This window comes from Engraulis encrasicolus, chromosome 6, assembly GCF_034702125.1.
Source record: "Engraulis encrasicolus isolate BLACKSEA-1 chromosome 6, IST_EnEncr_1.0, whole genome shotgun sequence".
In the NCBI taxonomy this organism is placed as follows: domain Eukaryota; kingdom Metazoa; phylum Chordata; class Actinopteri; order Clupeiformes; family Engraulidae; genus Engraulis; species Engraulis encrasicolus.
This window is the reverse complement of record NC_085862.1, coordinates 36,815,269-36,839,552: the sequence shown is the minus strand read 5'-3', so window position 1 is coordinate 36,839,552 and position 24,284 is coordinate 36,815,269. Positions and strand designations below refer to the sequence as shown.

The 24,284-nt window shown below is 42.7% G+C and overlaps 2 protein-coding genes across 10 annotated transcripts; one reads left to right on the top strand and one right to left on the bottom strand.

The window, feature by feature from the left end:
• Window positions 1-1,693: 1,693 nt before the first annotated feature.
• LOC134450371 (uncharacterized) lies at window positions 1,694-5,766 on the top strand. The gene is made up of 5 exons (XM_063200217.1): window positions 1,694-1,887; window positions 2,124-2,227; window positions 2,641-2,769; window positions 4,400-4,480; window positions 4,967-5,766. Exons 2-5 carry the CDS (start codon window positions 2,126-2,128, stop codon window positions 5,318-5,320), a joined length of 666 nt encoding a protein of 221 aa, XP_063056287.1. The 5' UTR covers window positions 1,694-1,887; window positions 2,124-2,125; the 3' UTR covers window positions 5,321-5,766.
• Window positions 5,767-6,570: 804 nt separating this feature from the next.
• Window positions 6,571-24,089, bottom strand: ssbp3b (single stranded DNA binding protein 3b). Of its 9 annotated transcripts, XM_063201488.1 has the most exons (20): window positions 23,786-24,089; window positions 22,989-23,061; window positions 22,776-22,837; window positions 22,569-22,653; window positions 18,577-18,666; window positions 15,317-15,391; window positions 14,909-14,971; window positions 13,374-13,437; window positions 12,981-13,042; window positions 12,089-12,153; window positions 11,908-11,956; window positions 11,205-11,240; window positions 10,789-10,843; window positions 10,364-10,428; window positions 9,947-10,019; window positions 9,740-9,769; window positions 9,521-9,549; window positions 9,122-9,220; window positions 8,942-9,002; window positions 6,571-8,663 (listed from the first exon to the last, which is right to left on the bottom strand). In XM_063201488.1, the coding sequence occupies exons 1-19, from the start codon at window positions 23,839-23,841 to the stop codon at window positions 8,988-8,990; spliced, it is 1,146 nt and encodes a 381-aa protein (XP_063057558.1). In that variant the 5' UTR covers window positions 23,842-24,089; the 3' UTR covers window positions 6,571-8,663; window positions 8,942-8,987. The 9 variants fall into 9 exon arrangements, with proteins under 9 accessions (XP_063057558.1, XP_063057556.1, XP_063057557.1 ...); XM_063201486.1 differs by lacking the exon at window positions 8,942-9,002 and having other exon boundaries at window positions 23,786-24,087; XM_063201487.1 differs by lacking the exon at window positions 8,942-9,002 and having other exon boundaries at window positions 6,571-8,660; window positions 23,786-24,085.
• Between the last annotated feature and the right edge of the window lie 195 nt (window positions 24,090-24,284).

The following is a 24,284-nucleotide window of genomic DNA, read 5'->3' as shown; positions in this document are numbered from 1 at the left end:
CGGAGATACAACACTTTCAAGATGGCTGAATCCAAGATGGCTGAATTGTTAAGCCCATAACTTCTGACTGGGTGGATGGATTTTTCCAACATTTATTTTAGCTTTGTTTTCTCAATAGTTGTTGTTTTTTTGTTTTTAATTTAGGGATAGAGATATCAAAAATAAAACTGCTCACCTCTGCCCCAAAAGGCAAGCCCTTTTCTGTGAGAATGCAATCAAGCTCTTCTTGTTGGTTGCGGGCATTTACTGTAAGTTGCACAGCTGGTATTTATTCAACCACATGTATTCATATCTGTTTTTCTGTGCCGTGGTCGATATCTTTGAGGCCAAACATTTTTAACAACGTAATGGCAGTGAAATGTTGAGGTAAGAGAGAAGAGCTCTTGACCATGCTTAATGTGTATTGTTTGTCAAGGCCCACCCATGATTTTGTATCTCCAGTATGATTTGTGATGATATCAGTGTAAACCGGTTGGTCACTGGAATCTGATGGTTTCATAACAGGTTGGATACAAAGCTGTGAGTGAGCATTGATCTCAGAATTGCTTTTACATGGGGGTGCTGTGGCGCTTGGCCATGGGGACCAGGTTGGAATCCAGCCTCGGCCATTTCCAAAACCCACCCTGTCTCTCTCTCCCAGCTCATTTCCTCATTTAACTCTCTGTCACTGCCAAATGAAAGCACAAAAAGCTAAAAAAAACAAAAAAACAATTGCTGTTGTATTATATACTACCAGTTATCTGTTATCTATGTTTCAATAAATACACCCATGTTGCTAATATTTGTTCTCACAATTGTTTTGCTATCATACTTTCCTATATGATGCCTCTTCATGAGAAACAAAAAGTATGTGACAGAAAAGAATTATTTATTTCAGGAGATATATAACTCAAAGCTTTGTATTCAACAGCCAACTCCATCAAGCTAAAAGCAAAGCATTTTTAGACGACACACAAACAAGGTAACAATATAAAGTGAGCTGTATAGTGACTGTAGGGCTATGTGGATTAAAAGTGAAGTGTACATTATTGAAGGATTACTTGGACTAAAAAGATTGATCCCTCTAAATTGAATACGCAGCCATGTCGTCTTAATTTATTCAGTCCTCACCTGCCCTACCTCCTGTGGCATGAATAGTAACATGGTATTTGAACAGGGTCTCATAAAAGAATGGAAACACCTGTAATGTGGGCCTAGACATGCCCACTGTGGCCAGATCCTATAAACATGTTTACCAGTCACCTGCTTTGATCTGTGTGTGGGCGCGCGTGTGCATGTGTGTGTGTGTGCATGCATCATGTTTGCATTTAGTGGATTTCAGATGTAGTATGTAAATGATCTAACACAAGAGTGTATCAAAGCATGTCGAAAACTATTTAGCTGCAATAATATTTCATGGCAGATATAGCACGGCTTTGTAAGCGCACAAGATTCTGACAGACACGAAACAGAATGGCCAAATCATTGTCTGTTTCTCTGTAAGCACCAGGTCGGGGTTGCTATGAACACTTGCAGCTTCCCTGTAAAGATTTATTGGAGGAGTGTACTGCCAAGCAAAATCTTGTAATAATAGAACGGACCCAAAAAGGTCAGGAGCATGTAGGTTTTTAATTGTTTGACAGAAATGTAGGAACATTTATGTGCTATTATTCTTAGACATTTAATTGGCAATGCCTTCATGTGTGTCGTTTTTTTTTTAACAACTTAAATTCAAATTAGTTATCAGTAGGACCTACGCCTTACCAATGGGGTGACAGGACTTCAGGAACCCACCAAGACTTGTTGACAAGGAGTGACAGTAAAAACTGGGATGGAGATGTTACGGGCGTTGAGAAACAGCACAGGCAGTCAAACTCAGATCACAAATACAACCGACTGAAGCTGCAGGTAGGACCTCTGCTCTCCCACTTTACCAGATAGGATTGTCCAGTAAGTGCAATGCTTTCTCTTTTATGTTTAAAGCATTCACTGTTTAATTACAAAGATGTATACAAAACAATTGTCTTGATGGCATGCTGATAGTGTTTAATAGTTTCATGTCAAATGTTTTTCTTCTTTCACTACAGCATAACTAATGAAATTCATATTTACTTTATTGTTTCTGACATGTTATTTCTTCTGAGTGATGGATGGCTGTAAGGACACACGCAGGGTGAGCAGAGTTACACTGAAAGAAACACAGAAAGGGAGCAGTAAAGATGGCACAGATACCCATGCACCTAAAGAGGTATGTCACATTAATGCAGTACAAGTAAAGTAGTAATGATGAAAATTCAGAAGACACCGCACACTGCTTACTGTTGTTTTTTCTTGCTTTATTTTTCGATAGCGAACATGAAATGAAGTAAGAAAAAAACACAGAAAGCAGTGTGCGGCGTCTTCTGAATGTTCTTTGTTGTTCACCTTTACCTGCCTCACACCTGCACCTGCTGCATTACTGAGGGCTTGTGCACCAGGACTCTCTTGAACTCTAAAGTAATAATGTGGTCTGAAACCATTTTGTATCTTACATAGACAAACTATGTGATTATGAATGAGTCAATATTTCCTATATTAATTTAGACTTTGCACAGTGCTGAAACACACAGCATTGTATGTTGAGTGGATGTCTAATACTGTAGTGCCCCTGTGTTTTTGAAGGCGGCTCCCATGGCCGTACCTTTGGCAGGTCGACGGGTCTCCAAGCAGGTTCCTCTGCTGGCTCAGGGACGTGGGCTAATCAGTCTGAAGGGTCTTCTCACCGCTCAGAAGTTCTCCAAGGGGTTAAAGGTCAGTGAAGGGGGTCTGTGACATACAGTTGAGGACAATGTTATTAGCCTCCCTCCTGAAATTAGTCATTTCTCTTGATTTCTCAGTGAGAATGACCATTATGAACCGTTTCTGTTATTCTGGACACAAATACACTGATGGAGATGTCCAATGAGTTGAATTTTGATTTTTCCATTTTCACAATGAGTTTAAACAAAAAAGAGTAAAAATGGCAAGGACAAAATGATTAGCCCCCTTATCATTAATAGTCAATAGAGTGCCATTTATGAACCAAAACCGACATCAGGCACTTTGATTAGTTGTTAACTATATTGGCATATGCCCTACCAGGGATTTTGGCCCATTTTTTCATTGCAAATAGTTAACCTGGTCCAAATTGCATGGAAGCTGAGCACACAGCTGACATTTGCCACAGATTCTCAGTGGGATTGAGGACTGGACTTTGAGCGGGTCATTCCAGTATCATGGTTTTAGTGTCCTTGAAGAACCTCTGAACTAATTCAAATGTTTACTTTGGGTTACAATGTTGTTGGAGGACCCAGCAATCCAGATCCAGACCCAGACTCCCTGTGTCTGAGGCTGAATAACAGTCTAAAAACTTGATGCCCCCATCACTATGTGTATCTGTGGAAACTGCTTAGTCTCATTAGACCAAAGAAGCATTGGACACCTGCCTAGATGATTGTTATTGACCTGGCCTCACCTGGAGTTTTTATTTCAAGAAAGACAGCTGTTAGGGCTTCTCATCATATTGGGCTTTGGGGCCATCATCACAGAAGAACCCTTTTACTAAAGGCGGTGCATATCAGTGTTATTTAGCTTTGCCTATGAACATTTGAAAGTCAAAAATGAGTTTTGAAAGTATCTGCTTCCATCTGATGAGATTCAATTGCACCTGCTTTGATGCATGAATTCGGCTTCTGTCAGGTGAAGAAAGGGATAGTCCTTAAAACTTTATAACATGGTTTCCACAATTAAACATGGTGGTGGAAGCATCATTCTGTGGCAGCCTCAGCCACAGGAAACCATGACCATGCAAAAATATGCTCATAGAGGAAGCTAAGATCTTCACTGCATCTTTCAATAAGATAATAACCCAAAACTTCCAATATTGTTCAAATGTTCTTCAAGGTTACTAAAACCATGATCATGTTGTGGTTCAAATCTAAATCCTTTAGCTTTGAGGAGTGCTGAAAATGAATGTCTATCCTCAACATCCATGCAATTTGGACCAGGTTAACTATTTGCAATGAAAAAATGGGCCAAAATCCCTGGTAGGGCATGTGCCAACATAGTTAACAACTAATCAAAGTGCCTGATGTCGGTTTTGGTTCATAAATGGCACTCTATTGACTATTAATGATAAGGGGGCTAATAATTTTGTCCTTGCCATTTTTGTAATAATATCGTCCTCAACTGTACAAGACAACAATAACAACAACAGCAGCAATACTGCTAACTATTAATAATCTGTTGGTATAGGATCATTTATATTACTAAGGGATGCTGCTCAATGTGCTTCGCCAGCTTGCCAAGTAAACAGAATTGACTTTTTTTGTTTCACTTCAATGGCACTAGCTACTTCACCTCCATCAATGACTCTACTGTATACTGTGTGTTTTATTTCCAGGAGCGGGCAGTGCAGAAACTGGCAGCAAAGAAAGGCATCAGAACTCCTGCAAAGAAGCTGGTTCCCATTGTGAATGAACAGGTCTGAAGAAACCTGATATCACAAGCACTTTGCATTGATGACTTTGCATTGAGGTGCATTGTTTGCTTTGTATTAGACTTTGCATTGAGGTGCCGGATAAGACTGCCTCAAGGGCTGTAAACGAGACATGGGTTCCCCACCCCTGCTTTAGATGCAGGGCTGACAGTTTCAATATGTCCACATGTAACAATAAGAAATTATGAAGATTCCGTGAAGAAAACTTAGCTGGATCGAACTCAAAATGTTCCCTGAAGAACCTAAACGCTCTTGGAAGAACCCCAAGGTTCCACAGAGAATCCTTAGGGGGTTCTTCTTCCACAGTGATCCAAGGGTTCCTTAAATAACTGTTCATCAGAGAACCTTGGGGGTTTCCCCCATTTCCTCCAAAATTGCAAGTCAAGGTTCTTCAGGTTTTTTTAACAGTGTAAACTGTGGTCTCTGTCTTCTATGATGTCTCATCAACACACACTGTGAACTCCACCGCAGGTACCAACCGGTTGCGCTCAGCCCAAGGAGCATTTCCCAGCAGGCCACTTCTCCCAGCTGGTGCAGCACTTTCTGGCCTCTCGTGTGGGCACTGTGACCTGTGTGGACGCCGGGCCCTCGTCGGGCCCACTGGCGATGGCACTGAGTGAGGAGCTGAGGACACTGGCACGGAGCGTGTGCCCCCCACGCTACCGGCTGGTGTGTATGGTGAGCCTGGGACCAGCGGAGCAGGAGGGGGTAACGATGGCCAGCCGCTGCCTATGGGACTCCCATGCAGACACCTACATCTCTCATACCGCACAGACTGACCACGTGCACTGTGTGGCCACAGTGTTTGCAGTGTATTATGAGTGATCAGTCAGAGCAGAGTTCAACACAAGGCAACACTGTGTGCTGTGCTGTGCAACCACACTAAAACGTTCAGAAGAATAAGATGACTCTCTAGTTCCTCATTAAGGTGATGGTACACACGGCAACTTTTTGAGCAGTGAGACTATAGGATGTTATTTGTTCTGTTAATCCCTGAAATAAAGTTTTATCAAGAGAAGTTGGATCAGCTGTAGACAGCTTTGCTAAGAATCCCAATAGAAAATAAGGAACTCATCATGTTGTTGCCCATCAACATTGCTCAAAAGGGTGCCCTGGGTATCATTACCATCAGAGACAGTGACACTTTCAACCAGGGGTGAATTTCTCAAAACCAAAGTTGCTTACTACATTAGCTACTTTGTTGTTTTCAATGCATTTTCCCATTGGCAACTACCGAAGTTGCTAACAGGCTAACAACTTCTCTTTTGAGAAACTCACCCCAGCGTTGTATAAAGTAGAAGTATAAGTACTCTCACAGATGTAATTACAACACTAGTGGTATAATATTACATAGTTGGAACCATGTAATGTCATGCTAGTAGTGTTGTAATAACATCTGTAAGAGTACTTTTACTGCTACTTCTACTTTACACAATGATCATGATGTATTACAACTGATGAGAGATTAACATGTTTGGAAGGCAATCTTCCTTGAAGGCAGAGTAGATAAGAGACACTACATCAATACTTTGTAGGATTTAGTCAATTCCACATTCAGACTTGACGAGACCATTTAAAGCTCATCCGTTTGTACTACAAACTGGATTTCAAAAAGTTGGTTATTTTGTGAAGAAAAGCAAAATGCTGGTAAGTGCCCTCCTAGTCTTGTCATTAGTATTATTCAATTTAATTGGCATTGTCCAAAGTTTTTTAATTGACAAATTAAAGCACATAAGAACACCTTAAAATCAGTTTCCTGGCCCTATTAGCTTATACTTTTGCAAAATTATCCATCTAATGTGTGCACTGAATGTTTTGGGAAAAAAAAACGTTTTGTTTCTATGCCCAAGTGTCAATTTTTTCCAGAATCAGGTTTATACAAGTGTTGAGACAATGTATACATAGGAATTAAAATAGACCTCTACGTAATCGTCAGTTTGTGACTCAACTTGACAGAATGCATCTGCAACTGTCTTTGTTTTATAATTACAGACAGGATGTCACACTGTATTTATAGGATGATGTCTCTGAAATGTACTTTTTTTTATTACACACAATGATGGGTTTATAACCAGTGCTGTAGAAATGGGTTTAATAATGGTTTAGATACTTTACGTTCAATAAACATTAGAATCAGGAACAGTGCACAGTATTGCAAAGAGAGGACACAGTTCAAAAGAAAACAAAAGAACAAAAATGCTTAAAAAAAAAAAAATCTGTTTTCATAGATAGAATCAGGTCCCATTTAATACATAATTGTTTCTTGTTCTGATGTGCCCCGGTTCTTCCCAATGTCCCGTTTCAACAGACTGCAACTATGTGGAATAGACCTGACCCTATAACACGCATGAAACCGGCACAAAAGCCAGCCTTTCTCTCTTTTAATATCCCACCAAGCCTTGAGAATCATAGCATTTATTATTGGCCGTTTTTTACTCTCAACGTGTGGTGTTTAAGAATTTATACAAACAACTCATAATGCAAACTGGAAAATACAGAATTCCCCTTTTCACTCTACGTCTAAAGTACATCTGCACGGTCTGCCCTGGCTCAGGATTAGTTTTATCTTTTTTTTCTTCTTTTTTTTCTACGACTAAATGTACGCATCTCATTGCTAAAGCATGCAGTGACCGTCCAGCAGGAAAAAAGGGGGGGATGGAAAGAAAGGGGAAAAAAAATACCCATGTGAAAGTAGACATATAATTTAGACATAAAATTATATACACACAGGGCTTTCCTCTAAAGCAGGTTTCAGAGGGACAATCCAACAACAACAATGTTAAACAAAATGGAGTCATCTGCATTATCAATTGTTCACATAAATACAATAAATTAAAGAATATCCTATAGTATATTTGTGGATGTTGGATGGTGAAAGCCTTTCCGAGTGGAAATAACAAAAAAAAGTATGGCAGAACAAGATCTGAATCGATGTCTCATGAAGGTCTTCACTTACTGACTGAGATTATAGAGCTACCTTGAACTTCAAAACATGTGGTGTTCAAAAGAAACACTCTAAGGGGCCTATCAATAATGCTCTGCATAAATGCCTGAAGAATCAGCATCCAACTACACAAATGAATGCAACACATGGAGCGGCTACAACGTGCAAAAGACCCTTGACAAAACACACACGCCTATGCAGAGGATGAGGAGTGGCAGACCTGAGGAGGAGTGAGCGGGAGGGCACTAAAACCAGCCCCACGCCACAGCAACCGAGACTGGACCAGCACCGCCCCAGAGCAGGCCCGGGTTTGCATTGGTCCAGAACCTGCTGCCGTCAATGGGGAGGGGGCTGATTTATAGGTAGTACACTTGCAGACAGGGAGGGCCAAAAACTCAGTCATTCCCCTAAGAGTTTGGGTTGTTGTCTCTACAACACAGCAGTCATACACCTCATAAAAAGTCGAAAAAACATCAGGCTAAAATCAGTGCAGAGGATTATAGTATAAGACGTGGGACATCTCAGATGGTGATTCTTATCAGCATGGAAGATTCTTTTTTTTTTTAAAGATAAAAATATCTATATAGAATAAAAACCATTTACAACAGTAATTGCTTCTATTGAAAGGTGTTATTCTGTCACTAAAGACAATTTGTTCTCGGTTTCGTTGTTGGAGAGCGATAGAGTTAAAACGTAATAGAATTAAAAGCGAGTGAACTATTATCACACAGTTGAAGGCCACATATTAGCGATTGGGGATCTGAAGTTAGTCCTCTGTACGCCATGCTGTAGTCCGGTTATGACAAGTAGGCAATATGAGGGGGGGGGATAAAAAAAAAAAACAGTGATGAAAAAAAAAAACCATGCATTCAACTGTAGACTTTGCAGCCAAAAAACATTTGCCGACACTCCATAAGAACACTTGGTAGGTGGCGTGTCAGACAAAAACAAACAAACAAACAAAAAAAGATAAACAAAACTGGTCATCACATTAGGAAAAGTTCATAGCTTTATGGCAAAGTCCTTTTCAGAAATTAAGAAAAAAAAACCAAAATAAAAATGATAACTCCCCAAAAAACGCTGCACGCAACAAAACTTGGGGCCTACGGCAGTTGTATTTGGTCATGTCATGTCCAGTATTTAGGTATGGCGGTCAAATTATGCATTTCCAGGGGCAAGAGGGACAGGTCATCACACGCTCATCGTCATGGATGGGGAGTACTGCTGAAAAGGGCAGAGAATATTACAATTAAAAATGGATCGGCAATCAATCAGACATCAATTGAAAAAAGAAACATTGAAACACTTAGCGCAATTGGGCTACTTTGCTCAAATTGCGGATTACAATGCCCTAACCATATATGCACTGAGACATTCTGAGAACCAAATATAAAACAAACATGGCTATTTTACGACAACAAGATTACACATCTAGACATGGCTTGTGCCAGTTTATTGGCTGTAGATGTGGATCTGTAATAGGACCAAGTCCACAGGCTTACCGGGACTTTCAACAGTAGCACCATTGCACCTCCCCCCCTGCTTCCTCTACTCTGAGCTACACTGTCAGAAAGAATTACACTGGCGTAAGAATATGCTCAACATTTGGCACCAATATGTTTGCAATACAATAAATGTGCAGTATAGTCAAGTGTAGCGGCTAGTCATGCCTGTACACTTACACTCTCGCTCTGAAAGGAATGAAGGTAGCTGCCTCCTACGTCATCGTCTCGTGGAGTTCCGGAGGGATTGCTCATGCCACTCAAATTGTTCGGAGAATTCTGTGGTAAAATCAACAATTCATGTTCATAACTTTTTGAATTATCCTGCTGACAGACAAACAAACCAACGCGACCGGAAACATAACCTCCTCGGCAGGATTAATAAGATGGTACTAACAATTGAATTAGACAACATGTATTTTACGTCAAGAACTACTGATAACCATTCACAAATGTTTTTTTTTCTTCTTACTACTACCACAATCAATAGTGTATGGACAGCATAGCATAGTTTCCATGCCAACTCGTCACAGGCCTACATACCAGTCTTTTAATCATGTGAGGAGATATTAAACTCACCTTGGGTAGACCATCCAAATCACCAGATCCTGAAACCAGAGGATATGTTTAGCATCAGGCAACCGGCTGGCTACAGTGCCATCTCATTGACATGGATGAAGTACTGTAGAAATGCAACCAAATTTCTTTCTACTCTAGTCATTTGGTCTAGTAAGAGTAAGAAAAAAAGAATTAAAAAGCCAATTTGATGTCCTCAAATGTAGCATTTCATCCACGTACCAAAGATGTCCTGTTTACTGTGACCGAGGACTAAAGGAATCAGAAAATTCACATTTTAAATATGTTAACAAGACTTTCAAGCTGGGTTTTTTTCAGAGGAAACATGTACAAACATTTTTATTAATTATTAACATAATTGGAAATGACAGAATTAGGGAATCAATTTCAATAGTTGTAGCAAATTTATAAACAGGTGAGGATTGTTACCTCCGTTCAAATGAAGGGGATCCATTCCCGCCATGGCTCCCAGGGGGCCCTCAGAGCCGGGGCCTATGGGGAACTGGACACACCGCAGGCGCAGGAGGATTTACATTTAATCAACACAGCAAGGGCACACAATAGTCACACACAGGGAAGCTGACGGCGCACAAAGGGGATGGTTGTCCCAGGCCCAGGGGTAGAAGGGGCCCAGAATTTGGTCCTCATTACATTGTATGTATTGGGTGGGGTACACTTTCAGATGACTTTGCCCTGGGCCTAGCGAAAGCTGTCAGCGGCCCTGGTCACACATGAACTGCTCAAGACACATTCTGTATCAACAGTCTCTCTTTAGGAATTTTCAGATAATAAATACACAAAAGGTGACCACACGTTTATCCAAAATGCATCCATTGCCCAACTTACATTCGTTCTGTTTCCTGGTCCAGAGTTCACCATGGTGTAGAGGTTTTCACTGGAATTATTGGAGTCTGTGGGGTACGTAGGTGATTATTAGTGACATGAAGTAAAACAAATAACTGATTAGTCAAGTTTGTTCGCTGTATAGTACTGTAGGAGATCAGATAATTCAACTCATTGTGTAGGTGGTGTGCTATATAGTGTATGAGAAAACATTTCAGAAAACGCCCCGTTGTCCCAGTATCCTCAGAGTTTTTGAGTTTTTCTTTTTTTTTTTTTTATCTTTGATCTAGCATCCTGTCATACTTTTCTTTTTATTAACAAACTGCTAAAGCATATTAAGCCATGTATGAATTATACTATATAAATAAAATTGTTAGACTTATTTCAGACATAGGCTGAGTGTGCGTGTGCGTGCAATGGGCCATTACCTGCAGGGCTGGGAACGATGGGAGTCCCAGGAGGTCCACCTCCGCCAGGGGGACCCTGTGTGACGGCAGAAATGCATAACGGTCAGTTGAGTAACAAAACAATGCCAGTTTACACAACAGTCAATGGCAAGGGGATGCGGTCTACAACAGCAATAATGTTTTGGTCATGGACATTATTTTGTCAGGTCCATCTATCTTCAAGTGCAAGATCAAACTCAACACAGCTTGTTGACAAACGAAGGTCCACCACCAAAATGTTGTGAATGTGAATAAAACCCGGCTTGCCAAATGGGTCGGAATTGTGTATACAAATTCAGCACGAGGTAAGCTCAGTCACATAATACAAATCAGACCGATGTGCATCCCAATGAGTGCACAGTCTTATTTCAGTGTGGTGTTCTAGAGTGTTGCCTTACCCCATAGTTGCCAGGAGAGGGCGATGAATAAGGCATCTGAAATACAAAACACAAGCGCACACGTTCAAGGGAAAGTAACAGACAAAGCCCTTACTCAAACATAACACAACCCTAACACCTAGGGACACAACTATTGCGTTGTAATGGCTTGCTAGCTCAGTTGGAGGGTATTCCAAGAACACCATTAAGTGATAAACCAGGCTATTAGGGCTGTAACAATATTGAATCAAACCGAGAAATCGTGATACACAGTCATGATGCAAGGAGGCAGTACCGTGATACGCCCTTTCATAGTTTCATTTCCCTTCAGTCCAGAAAACAACCACATGATTATGATGTGATAGTGCTTCCAAGCTTAAAATCATCATGATCATCAGTTTTTACTTATAATTTCATTTTATAATGTTGAAAAATGTGAAAATAGCAAATTAATTCATTTAAAATATCGTGGGGTGTATTGATACAAACCGAATCGTGAATTGAGTGTATTGTTACAGCCCTACAGGCTATATTAGCCTACTAATAGATGGGCTGCAGGCATCATTTGGTTAAGAAAATAAGGACCCCAGGCTGTAATATGAGGCGATTTACTACTTCCTCCAAGTTAACTTGAGACGGCTTTCAATTGAAACACCTGGAATACCTCGTGGACAGGTAGCTCACATCAACACTGCAGGGAGCAATACAAACGAGTGGAACTCACATTGTTGTTATTGTTGGGGTTGGGCCACGGTGGTCTTCCTCCTGGGCCCCTGCAGAACGACAAACGGGACACACATAACATGTTAAAAATAGTTCTCCACGTGATACGAAGACGCTAAAATCTTGTTGATAGCAGTTTAACCCTCTCAGAGGGAGTGAGTGCCGGAATTGGTCTTCCTTACATGTTCATTCCTGGCATGCCAGGGCCCATGGCGTTGTGTGGCGGTCTCATGCCTCCACCGAAGTTCTACAAAGCAAACGACAATTAAGACATCAGATCAAGGATATTGCATTTTTAATCATCAAAGCGTATACAGAACCTCACGCCTTTTGCTGTGACTATTATCCAAAAGAAAGGATAAGCTGGCTCTGAAAATCATCTCATTGTGCAATTTGTGAATGAAAGCTGAAATTCAATGGGGGCAGCCTTTGCGAACAAGTGAAACGATTAAAATGGTATTGATAATTGTGCGCTCATATTTCACAACACAGGTCAATATTGTCACAGCAATACCTTCAGTTATCATATCATATCAGTCACCGTGGTGCCTTACTCAAACTCTGAACTACAATGCCCACTTGAGGCGGCCACCATGACAACAAACACCTTCCAACGTGACTACAGGAGTATTCCAAGAACCTGGCCAAGTAAGTAGCAAACCAAGTAAAATGTACCTTGTGGTAGTGGTAAATCATCTGATAGAAGAGCCCGGAGTCCTCATTGTCTCAGCTAAATGACACCTGTGGTCCATCTATTAGCACGTTTACCACTTCCTGTAGGTTAACTTACACAGGTTTATCACTTAACCTTGTTCTTGGAATAGTACCCAGGTGAAAATACAAACATTTTGTATTGCAACAGTAAAGTGGCAACATAGCCTTCCCAATCACGATATTCAAATTTCTCTGATGCAGGCCGATATCTCACCCACCCACCTTGACTAACAAATGTTCTGTGGGAAACGCTGTCTCTGTACTCAAGTATTGCATTTTGTTGCATGACAGAGGTACAATTTGGCAACAGCAATGTTCTTTGACCCAGACTATTGGGACTGCTAGTGCTGTAGTTGTTACCTGGGGTCCTGGTCCCATGGGGCCCATTCCTCTAGGGTTGTTCATCCTCTGCATCGGCCCACCTGTATCAACACAGAGAGAGAGAGAGAGAGAGAGAGAGAGAGAGAAAGAAAGAAAGAAAGAAAGAAAGAAAGAAAGAAAGAAAGAAAGAAAGAAAGAAAGAAAGAAAGAAAGAAAGAAAGATAGAGAGAGAGAAAGAAAACAGTATGAGAGGTAAGAAAAGGGAAGTGTAACCGGCATTTTGCTAAGACCTTACTAAGACTTGCTATGATCTATGAATGGGACTCAGGATGACTATAATTAAACAACAACACTACCTGTATGACGTGCGCAATCATTTACTATCTTCTCAGTCAGTCCCAGTGTGGTTGTTAGAGGAGTGATCAAACCTACCTTGCATTCGCATGGGGTCCATGTTGGGGAGCATAGGCTGGGCAGTGGGGACACCTCCAGGAGGCTGTGAAAACACAGGCAGGGGAGACACACACCAGCGATTACCATCTCATCTGCTCCAGGGGAACCACTCTGGTTATGAAGCTGAGATCACCATCATCCTCACTGACCCGCCCCAGGGAACTCAAACTCATTAAAAGACAACAGCAAGCATTGCGATTGCGCTCGGCTCAAAGACTTATGAGATGGCTTCTAAACAGGCTGAACAATAAAGAAATTCTTAGCAACCCCAGAAACACCAGCATGTTTATGCTGTGTTGAAGTGGAGAGAGAAGGTCCAAGGCACTCTGAAGTCCGTATTAAAAGTCCTTTATTATTACAAGAACACCATAGCTGACGCGTTTTGGTCGCGTGCGACCTTCTTCAGGGCTGATTCAAGAAGGTTGCACGCGACCGAAACGCGTCGGCTATGGTGTCCATGTAAAAATAAAAGACTTTTAATAAAGACTTCAGGGTGCCTCAGAGTCAGACCTTCTCGGTCCACTTCAAACCTGCAACTTTGGATACCGATGAGCACCTGAAGGTTTTATGCAATTACCCCACAGACGCAATTTATTCCATCTCCTACAATGTTATGCTAAGTGTTGAGGTAATACAGCGTTTCTCAAGATTCGTAATCATCCAGGTCATCCATGTTAGGATTTCAGTTGTAGTCAGTTGCCTACAACTCAATTTTTGGCCACGTTCTACTGAGTTACCCATTTTGTTTTCCATGTATGAACATATGACTTATTATCACGTCTACTGTACGGGTGTCAATTGTGGGTTCAGAAAGTGAAGAAACCTGCCACAATTTAGATCTACCTTGCTCCGAATCACCTGATTGTAACGAGTACTCATTCAACACAGGTAGACCATTTACTCAGTGAAGTTACCTGTTGGAAAGAAACTCAGGCAGGATTTTGTTTTTCCTCCAGAAGCAGATTTTGACACCTCCACTACTGTATACAGCAAGAGGGAAAGGCAAGCCATGCTATTCAGGTGACCGTAGCTGAGGCTCAGGCTCAGTAGAAGGAGCTGGCCAGTAAAGTACTGTAAGGTTGCTGTACTGGGAGGACTCCGGTTGCTGCTGACCTGGTCACAGTGTCCTTGAGCAAGAAAGAAATTGGACCCCCAGCTACTCCCAATGAATGTACTGGTTGGTTGATGGCTTGCATACCAGCCTTTCCACCACCATCCCTGTGTGTGTGTGTGTGTGTGTGTGTGTGTGTGTGTGTGTGTGTGTGTGTGTGTGTGTGTGTGTGTGTCATAGTACCGTATGTGTGTGTGTCATAGTGTATCATAAAAAGCTCAAAAGCACTTTGGTTGTGGGGTAGATTTTGTCCTAAGACATGAACTCATCCAAAACATTAACCGCAAACTTTCAAAACCTTTTAAGTAACACAACAGCCATTTGGAATTTACACTGTTCAAAAGCCCTTGCCAAGTGTAATATAATATAATGTAAAGTGCACAGAGCCTAGGTGCCTACTTACCTGGTTGCCCATGCGGATGGGTGGGCCTCGCGGGCCTCCAGGGAAACGTGGCGACATGAAAGACTGTAAGGGAAGCCAGACGAGCCTTAACTTTTCATAACATGACAACAGAACAATGTAATAATAATTTAAGTTCAGCTGACTCAAAATTGTTGATTATAATAATTTGGCAGGATTTTTCGTAATAACTTCGTGCACATTCCAGGTGTTGACATTCACAGTAATGAGGCAATGTAAACGCACACATGACACGGTAACACGCCAACATAGAAGTCAAAGATCCCCTTCGGAGTATTCTCCCAATACCATACCCATTCAAGGCAAGAGAAAACAGGAAGAGCGTGTGGCACTGAAAGCAAGAGGGGTGTGCTAGCGTGTAGAGCGGCAGGAGGAGACTGGGGTGGGTACCTGGCCGTGGGGTCCCATCATACTGTTAGGAGGGGGAGGCTGAGCGTGAGGAGACGCCTGCGAACCAGGAGGACCCTGCAGCACAGCGGCATATAGACAGAGGAGAAAGACACACGCAGGGGGAGGAGGAGAGGAGAGAGGGAGGAGGATTGTGAGAGCGAGCGAGAGAGAGAGAGAGAAGAGTGAAACAGTGATCAGGTAGAAAGGAAAAATGAAGAGTGGAGTGGAAAAGAGGAGAGAGGGAGACACACAGGGGGCACACGAGGGAAGAAGGAAGCCAGAAAGAAAACAAGAGAACCAGAAAAAAGAATGAGAGACAGTTACCAAACAGGTAGACAGGAACGAGGAAGAGGGGAAGAGGAGGAGAGGAGACACACAGGGTGAGGGAGAGAGGAAGAGGGAGGCAGCAAGAGAGAGAAGAAGAGAAAAGAACAGAAAATAGAGTTACCAAGCAGGTACGAAGGAAAGAGGTGGCATGGAGAAGAGAAGATAGGGGGAGCAGAGAGTAAGGAGGAAGAAGAGAAGAGGGAGAGAGGCAGTGAAAAAGAAAAAGAGAGAAGACAGTCACAAAGCAGGTATGAAGGAAAGGGGAGGAGAGAACACCAGGAGCGAGGGGAAAAGCAGAGGAGTGAACAAGGAAGAGGGGAAGAAGAAGATGGAAAGGGAAGCAACGAAAGAGAAAGAAAAAGAGACAATAATAGAAAAGAGCGTTACCAAGAAGGTAGGAAGGAAAGATGAAGAGTGGAGAAGAGGAGAGGAGGAGAGAGGGAGGAAGCAGAGGGTGAACGAGTGGTTAATAAAAGCAGGTGTGGCAGCGGTGGAGTGCTGTGAAATTGGGCTGCTGAGCCAAAGCAACTGAAACAGGGAAACAGTGCGTAACAAGAGGGGAGCAGAGCAGGCCTAACCAGACCCAACTGCATAGAGGGGGTATTCCAAAAACATGATTATGTGATGGCCCAGGCTTAGTTAACCTACAGGAAGAGGTAAACCTGCTAATACAAGTAGACAAGATGGGCTTGCAGGCATCATTTTGTTAATAACATAAGGATTCCAGGCTCTTCTGTAAGATGATTTAACACTGCCTCAAGGTTAACTTAACCTGGTTTACGACTAAAGCTGCTTCCTGGAATACCCCTCTGGAAGATACTCCACCAGTCCCGCATTAAACCGGTTCACTTCCATTCAGAACATCCCTTTCGAAATAGCCAAATGTTTATACATAAAGGGGAGTCGCGAAATAAACCAAACCCTTCAGCTAAAAGCTTAAGCCTACACTTGCTGTAAAATGATATGCAATGCAAGACATAATGCAAAATCATCCGTGAAATTCTCACGATTACCCTCTTCTAATGACTTGAGGCAATAAGTAAATAGTGTAATTGACTAAAACGGCTCTCCTTTTCACTTTGAATACATTACGCCGTCTTGGCCTTATGCAGTTGTTTAAAACCAGCAAGTGCAGTCGTGACTCTGTGTATATTAGTGTGTGTGTGTGTGTGTGTGTGTGTGTGTGTGTGTGTGTGTGTGTGTGTGTGTGTGTGTGAGTGTGTTGTACATGATGGAGCGCACTATTTCTGTCAGGCGCGTTTTAGCCATAGCATCTATTAACCTATTAGCAGTTTGCACAGTCAGCTAAAACGGCGGCCGGAGGAGAGTTGCTTAGTTCAGCTAACAGGCTAACGGTACTGTTGACCTCACCGTCTCCGTCTTGACAGGGACTGACAAAGCGATGATGGTGAGGTCAACCAGCCATTCCCATTGACCTCACTCTACCCACATCAATGTTTGCTTGTCCCATGTTTTGTGTCACAACAGCTGAACAAACAAAAAGCACCTCTGAAGAATTCAGCTGCATTTCAAGTGATCATATAATATGATGTAAATTCCTGCCACTCCTAAAGAAAGTGCTCAAATCGTGCTCACATATACACACAGTGTCCCAGAAAAACATACTTTAAATCTGTGTAGAGTAAAATGCACATAATTTTCAAAATGTAATTTACAGACATCACTTTTAGGCTGATGTTTCGTCACAGCCTTTTCTCAAACTGATTCCTAAAGGCTACACTATGAGACACGCAACAGTCACTGAAGAGGAATTTAGCCAAATGGTTGCATGTATTCTTTGAAGGCGCTCTATGCACAGTACTTTGGAAAGTCATGCTTCAACAATGATGTGAGCAAAATCACTTTGCATCTTTTCCATACCACAATTAGGAAAGGAACATATTGAATGCATATTTCCTTAACCTTTCTTTGCCAGATCTCAACATCTCAAAACATCATATGCTCTACCTTATGTTACATGGCACAGTTATGAATTGTGTAATCTCAGGTATGTTTTTGAGGGATCTTCATCTCAGTCCACTATCAGCATCCATGTGACAGACTGTGCTCTCAACAACACCCTGCCTTCTGAGGCCAAGCACGTATTCAAAGCTATGCATTATGTTCAAGACAAAGTATCTTGAATGACATTCTCACAACACTAGGTTATACCCAATTTATACATCATACCTAAAACATCAGTTAAATAACCAGCTGTGATACATAAGAGTTATCATAACCGGGATAAGCATCACATTCAGGGTGCTGAAATTCATGTCAATGCACACGTTGAAAGAAAAGCACACTGCTCTGACAAGAAATACTAATAGTTTATACCTGTACCTGTACTCGTTATTTACTCTTTATAATAAAAAAATAAAAATAAAAAAACTAACCCCTCTTTGCAACTGCACTTGTTGTTCTGTATATTTCCTGTGCACTTTGTATTTGCTTGTGATGTTGGCTTGATTATGTCCTCTTTTGAAAGTCGCTTTGGTTATAAAGCGTCTGCCAAATGCAATGTAATGTAATGTAATAATACCTAAAGCGCCAAGTAAACAACCGTGTGTTCTTAAGTTTAATATTGCCTTGCATGTCGATGAACTGCATGCATACAGGTGAGCTGAACGGGCATATTTAACCAAAACCTCTTAGCAAAAAATCTACTCAGGAATCCAACGACAAAGCACATGGTTTCAAATTGTTGCTAAATGTTCAATATCCCCATTATGGTTTAAGAAAAATTGCAGAATCTCATGAATGCACTTCAGACAAACTGCATTCTGGTACATTATTTCTGCAGGACTGTCGCACATCACATCCCCCATGCCTTTCTCTCACACGTACACATGCATTGGTGATGCATTCACTGACACCTGAACATGCCCATTCCCACACCCACACAACCCAAAGAAGAGAGACTTGATGCTGACCTGAAAGAATCCTGGTGGCATGGGTCCACCTGGCATGCCCTCTCCTGGGGGCATGTTGCCCAGGACAGGGCTGGGGGCAGCTGCCGCACTCTGTGGAGGTTTGAAAAGGTCAAACATACGGTTAGGGGTCAAAGGTGAAAGGCCACACGACAACTCATACAGTATCAGTAGTATCCATCAATAGAAATTTCCTTGAATCCACCGCACTGGGTGGTGTAGCAGCACACAGCACAACCCAAACAGAGCGTGGGAAAAAGTGCTGACCACAGCAAGATATGTTTTGAGGCCAGGGTAAACAGACAGGATCAGCACAGTGATTCTCACTACGCGGTACTTGCGGTCCGACTAGACTGGGACTCCTCTCTCTCTCACACACAGTCCCCGATCAACACGGGCACTTAGAGTCACATCACGGAAAACCCGTTTCCCCATACATCCCAGATTTAATTTACGGCCATCATTAGTTTCTGATCGTTTATTTGGGCACTAATTGGCTATTTTCCCGTTGAACCGAAAGCACTTAAGAATGCTACACTAATGCCCGCCGTTTGAAATGCCTAGAAAATAGATGCACTGGGCGGGATGAGTGGGGGATATGATGGTGTATTAAATTCAGAGTAAACACTTTGAAAAGCAACACAGCGTCGCCAGTGAACGAGTGAATCTTGCTCACGCCATTGGTCCATGTATCCTGCGAAGGCTGTTCACAGGCCATGTGAAATACCACAACAGGGAGCTAAGGGGGGGCCGTGGAGAGACTCTCCTAGTCAATACTCCGTCTTACTGTAGCACTGACATGGAGCAACAACATGCAACTCACTTACTCAATTCAGAACATACGACTCTCACATATTCAATTCAGTGCGTAAGATTGTGAAGTATTCAATCCAGAGCATACCACTCTCACCCCCATAACAGTTAAGACCACTGCGTTTTCTGAAATCACTATCGTTTCTAATATTGCTTCTGAATGACACCATTCTGATAAAACACAGTCCTAGTACAACCTGGTACACTTTCTATAGTGCGTAGCCCTTTGCTTGTCTGACCATTTCCAACCACAAGGGAAGCCCAAGAGATCTTTTAAGTAGCCAATACTGGACCACTAGTCCCTAAGCCTGGCATGAAGCAACAACACACAAATCTCAGATACACCATCACAACAGTGAAAACAACCGTGTTTTCTGAAACACACTGCTGTTTGTAATATTATTTCAAAATGACACCGTTCTGAATAAAAAACACACACAATCTCAGCTCATCCCGCTACATTCTTAGCAGCGTGTAGCCTCGTCTGATATTTGCTTTTCTGAGAAGGGAATCCTCCATCCATATATGTGAGGTCCCACCACTAGCACTGGAGAGCCTCTTTGTTTCCGGCTCCCATCTTCTCAACCACCTCCACTGAGCATCTGCCAGTCCCCACCCCTTGCAATATGCCCCTCAGCTACTTGACAGCCATCAATCACCCCGTAACTCCCACAGGGGACCAGGGGGTGGGGGTTGGGGTACGTCGAGGTGGGCTTGGGTAAGTGAGTAGAGTATGGTGGGCTAGGAGGCTGGAGCTGTGGGGAGGGGAGGGGGAGTGAGTATCCCTGCAGTGCTGCTACATGAATGCAACATGGTCCCTCCGCTTTACAAGGGCAGGCCACGTACCGCCAGCCTGCCACCTCCCCCACCCTCCAGGGAATGCTGAGCTCAGAGAACCTGACTGAGCCGTCTACCGCTGGGAACAAAAGAAACTGGGGGCCCCCAGTCCCAGCCAGCACCACGGCCAGGCTCGCAAGGCTCAAGGCCCGGTCACCGCTCATTGGGAGGCTGCCACAGGACGCACCGTGCACGGTTCAAAGGCCGTGATTAAGGTTAGCTTGAAGACGCTTTCTCTGACTGAACTTTTTTTTCCCTCCCCCCTTTCTTTTACTAACCCCCCCAAGCAGATATTTAGTCTGCGTAAACAAACGCGCTTATATGGAAATAATTACAAAAGGGGATTCAGTCTATGCCGAAAATGAAGGCAATAATGTCACCAAATGCCCTTAATTCCATCCAGCTGCCATTCTTTTGAAAGTAAACATCACTGAAGCAGAAGAGTCTAAGTTCACGTCTGCAACAACACATGCGTCTTTTGAACAATATCAAACAACCTCGACAAATCCAACAAAAGAAACATCATTAATATATTCGTACATAACCCACCACAGCCAGTCTGGTTCATTCATTTTCTACGAACGCATACTATGCTGAAGCGCAATGTTGTGATTAAATGAAGCGAGCCACTTTTCATGGCCAAGATGTGTAAACGAAATGTTGAGTGAAAACCCCTCGTGCCAGGTCTTTCATGTCCCTAATTATTTCATTCACCATAGGTTGTAAAGGCTTCTTTCACAAGCCACTTGTGCCTGCTCACACATGGAGGAGGGCTGGTTGACGTTGACTTGGAAGACAGCCCACACTGGCAGGCAGGCAGCAGCAGCGATGGATTCTCCTCAGCTCAATGACTGACTCAACGCGTCAGTGGAGGCAAGACAGAGAATGTGTGTAAGCCATCCCGACCCGACCGAGCCTGATGCTAACGTGGCCCCGACGCTACTGCAGTGACGGAGGAGGAGGAGGAGGGCGAAGGCCAGCTCCACGGTGGCAAGTGCTTTTTAAACAGCACACTGTTTTGACATCTTTTGCACAGACCATTAAGCTTGCGCGTGTGCTGTGGCGAGCCTGAAACACAGGCAAAAATGACATGCACAGAAAGGGAGCTCCACTACTTTCTAACTACTGTTTGCTGGTCTGTTCCAGACACGGCTATTTTCAGTTATGATTGGGGGGGGGGGGTGTTTCCAGCTGAGCTGAGCTGAACTAGCATCTCTGTCCACAGAAGGGGAAAGCTGACAGCTTCTGATAAAAAGAGTCCTCGGCACCAAACTGGCCAAGGACATGAGCCTCTGTCCCCCAGCACTGACCCTGAGATTGACAGAGCGTTTAACCTAAAAGTTCTTTACGTCAGCAGCTCTTTCTACGCAAGTAAGATGCCCGTGAATTTCTCTCCCCTCCCTCTCAACATAGCAAACGCATAGACAGACATGGCGTCATTAAAACCGGAGTTTTACCCTCAAAATGCAGGACAACTCCTTTTGTATTAACTGAACAGGCCACACCAATTATAAATTTGCGAAGAGTTGGAAAAATGAGACTAAAGCAAACGGTTCTCTATCAAAATATAAACACAGAAATAAACACAAACATACATTTCCTCACAAGTCAGTTATGGCCTTCGTCAAATGCATCATGTAGGCAGAGAGAGCACACGCCAGACAAAAACTTTGTGGAGATCCAAACATCTAGTCACTCCCACAGAAGGTTGATGTCAAAACAACATGGATGTAGCCATTCATCATACAGTATAGTGCCTTTACGGTCAACACTCATAGCATGTATTCCTCATCAGATTAGACACATGTTGTTTATCTGTAAAGGGCCAATAGGCAGGGCAAGTTTATGAATGAAATGGGTCATCTGATTAGATGGCGAGATATAAAAACAACAACAAAGGACTAAACATCTACCCCCTGGATATTGCACTTAGACAAAACTGTCTTGGTCTCTCACCGCAACACTGATTTACTAATACACACAAAGGCATTGATTGACACATGAAGGCATTTTCTTTCCTCCGGCTGTAAAAAAATAAAATAATCATAATAAAAATGATGCCCATTGAAAATGTGTTGTGTTCTTGCACAGAAGTCCTTCTTTGCTCTTCATTTCGGCAATTTAATGTCAATTGAGGAAAAACTGTGATAGGCCCGTGGTGTGATGAGGCAAAACGGGGCTCATTGTCACCACTGAATTCCGATATAGCAACTTTTTGAGTCAGTGTTGTCGGATTCAATTCAGGCTGATTGCTGCCACGGTATTCCCCAATCACTCAACCTACTTCACATCCCATCCCCACACCTCCTGGTAGTTCAGATTTGGGAAAATTGAGCGGTACTCACATAGTCATGAAAGGCCTTTGCTTCGCTGGAGTGTTCACAGTTCTCTCTTCTCTCAGGAGCGGCACAGTACAAGTCCCAGAAAACGCTACAGCAAAGAACCCAAGGTTGTTCAGTTGTTGAGACAATAACTTGGTACCAGGCTAGAGATGCACCACTGGACAATACACTTTACTCAATACCAAAAGCACAGTATAATCTGAGACTCACCACCACCATGAGTGAAGGAAACCCGGTGGCTCTCCTAGTGTGATATTCTTCTCCCATCTGATCTAAAAAAGAAATACAAGGAGTATATTCAAGTCACTGTGTTTGTAATTGCAGAATCATTATATGAGGAACACACACTACACATTGAACACAAATAAAAACAAAGGTCATAAAAGATCTTCACCATGGTAAGAACATTTCAGCATGTCTTACCTCTGACAGAAACGTCTGTGCTGACTTCTGTGCTCCTATATGTAACAAGTATTCGTAGACGTACAAGGCTAACCTGGACAGTGAGTGGGGAGAGAAGAAACTTAAGGAATGAATTAAGAGGTAGATATACCTGATTGCAAGGGGGTGGGGAGTGTGGAGCTGTTTTAAAAAGTGTCCTACACCTTCTAAAGTTGCAATCATTTCAAGCTCTCGGTAGAAGCTGTCAAATAACAACATATGTGCAAATGCATATAACTTCAAGTCGATCCATCAATGTGCTTAGGACAATTATCTCTCTCTTGTTCACACAATGAATTTCGGATGTGATGGGACCGTCAGGGTTCGAACACAAAGGTTAGGGCTACTTGTAACGACAAGAAACGGTGCCCTAATCAGTTACTGTTACTATACTGCTGTTTACTTATCAGAGAACTTGGGCATTCAGATAAAAAAACAGTTTCCATTCGCGCTCAGATAGGGGCTAGAGTGATGTGAACGAGGAAAGAAAACGCGTTTAACTGCGCAGCCCAAATAAAAACATTTCGTACGTGGTAAGCAAAGGCGTTAGATTGTGCAATAACACGTTCGCCAGGGCAGATACGTATCTCGAAGGTTTCAAGCGTTTTTTTCGGTTTTGATGGCGATTAACACTAAAACCAGGAACCTAATAGAATGGCGAATGGAAAGGGCGGTACATTCAATTCCTCACTGCTGGTAGTCGCCCCGCAGGCAACAACCAGTCCTGAAAATCACACAAGCAACGCCACAATAGATAGGGAAACAAAGGAAAGTCTTACTTTTCACGTGCCTGGCTATCCGATGGCACAACGGAGCTTTTACCTTTGGAAAACATAATTAATTGGAAAAAAGCTCGCCCGCGTTTTGTTTTTCCGCTATACCCTAAAATCCATCTATCAAGACGTTTGTCTCGGCTTCGGCCGCCGCAGGCTCAACAAGGAAAGTGGTCGAGTCTCAACCGAGCCTGGTAAGGGATGGGTACACGCTGACTGGCAAATTTAATTACCAATGAGAACACGATAATTCCCTGAAGTCCTGCCTTAATGGAATGACGTCATTCGCCATGTCCAACCCCACAATGGTAGCTCGAAAATTGCAGAACACCCTCTGCTCTTGTGGTAGCCACCAACGTGGATACAAATATGATGGTTTATTTTCTCTTGACGCTTACAATTTCGTGTATTGGAAAATAACTGTGCAGGCAGCTATTTCTCATGAAAATGATGTAGCCTACCTAGAAAATAACTATTTGGCAAGTATAGGCCTAAGAGAGGACTT

Bases quoted from the DNA above. Each gene is read 5' to 3' on its own strand.
- ssbp3b (XM_063201486.1), bottom strand. From the start codon at position 23,841: ATGTTTTCCAAAGGTAAAAGCTCCGTTGTGCCATCGGATAGCCAGGCA. The intron at 13,438-14,908 runs GTAAGTAGGCAC...GTGTTTTCACAG, and splicing joins CCATCCGCATGGGCAACCAG to CCTCCTGGAGGTGTCCCCAC. The intron at 10,429-10,788 runs GTAATGGCCCAT...CGTACCCCACAG, and splicing joins CATCGTTCCCAGCCCTGCAG to ACTCCAATAATTCCAGTGAA.
- LOC134450371 (XM_063200217.1), top strand. From the start codon at position 2,126: ATGGATGGCTGTAAGGACACACGCAGGGTGAGCAGAGTTACACTGAAA. The intron at 2,228-2,640 runs GTATGTCACATT...GTGTTTTTGAAG, and splicing joins ATACCCATGCACCTAAAGAG to GCGGCTCCCATGGCCGTACC. The intron at 2,770-4,399 runs GTCAGTGAAGGG...TTTTATTTCCAG, and splicing joins AGTTCTCCAAGGGGTTAAAG to GAGCGGGCAGTGCAGAAACT.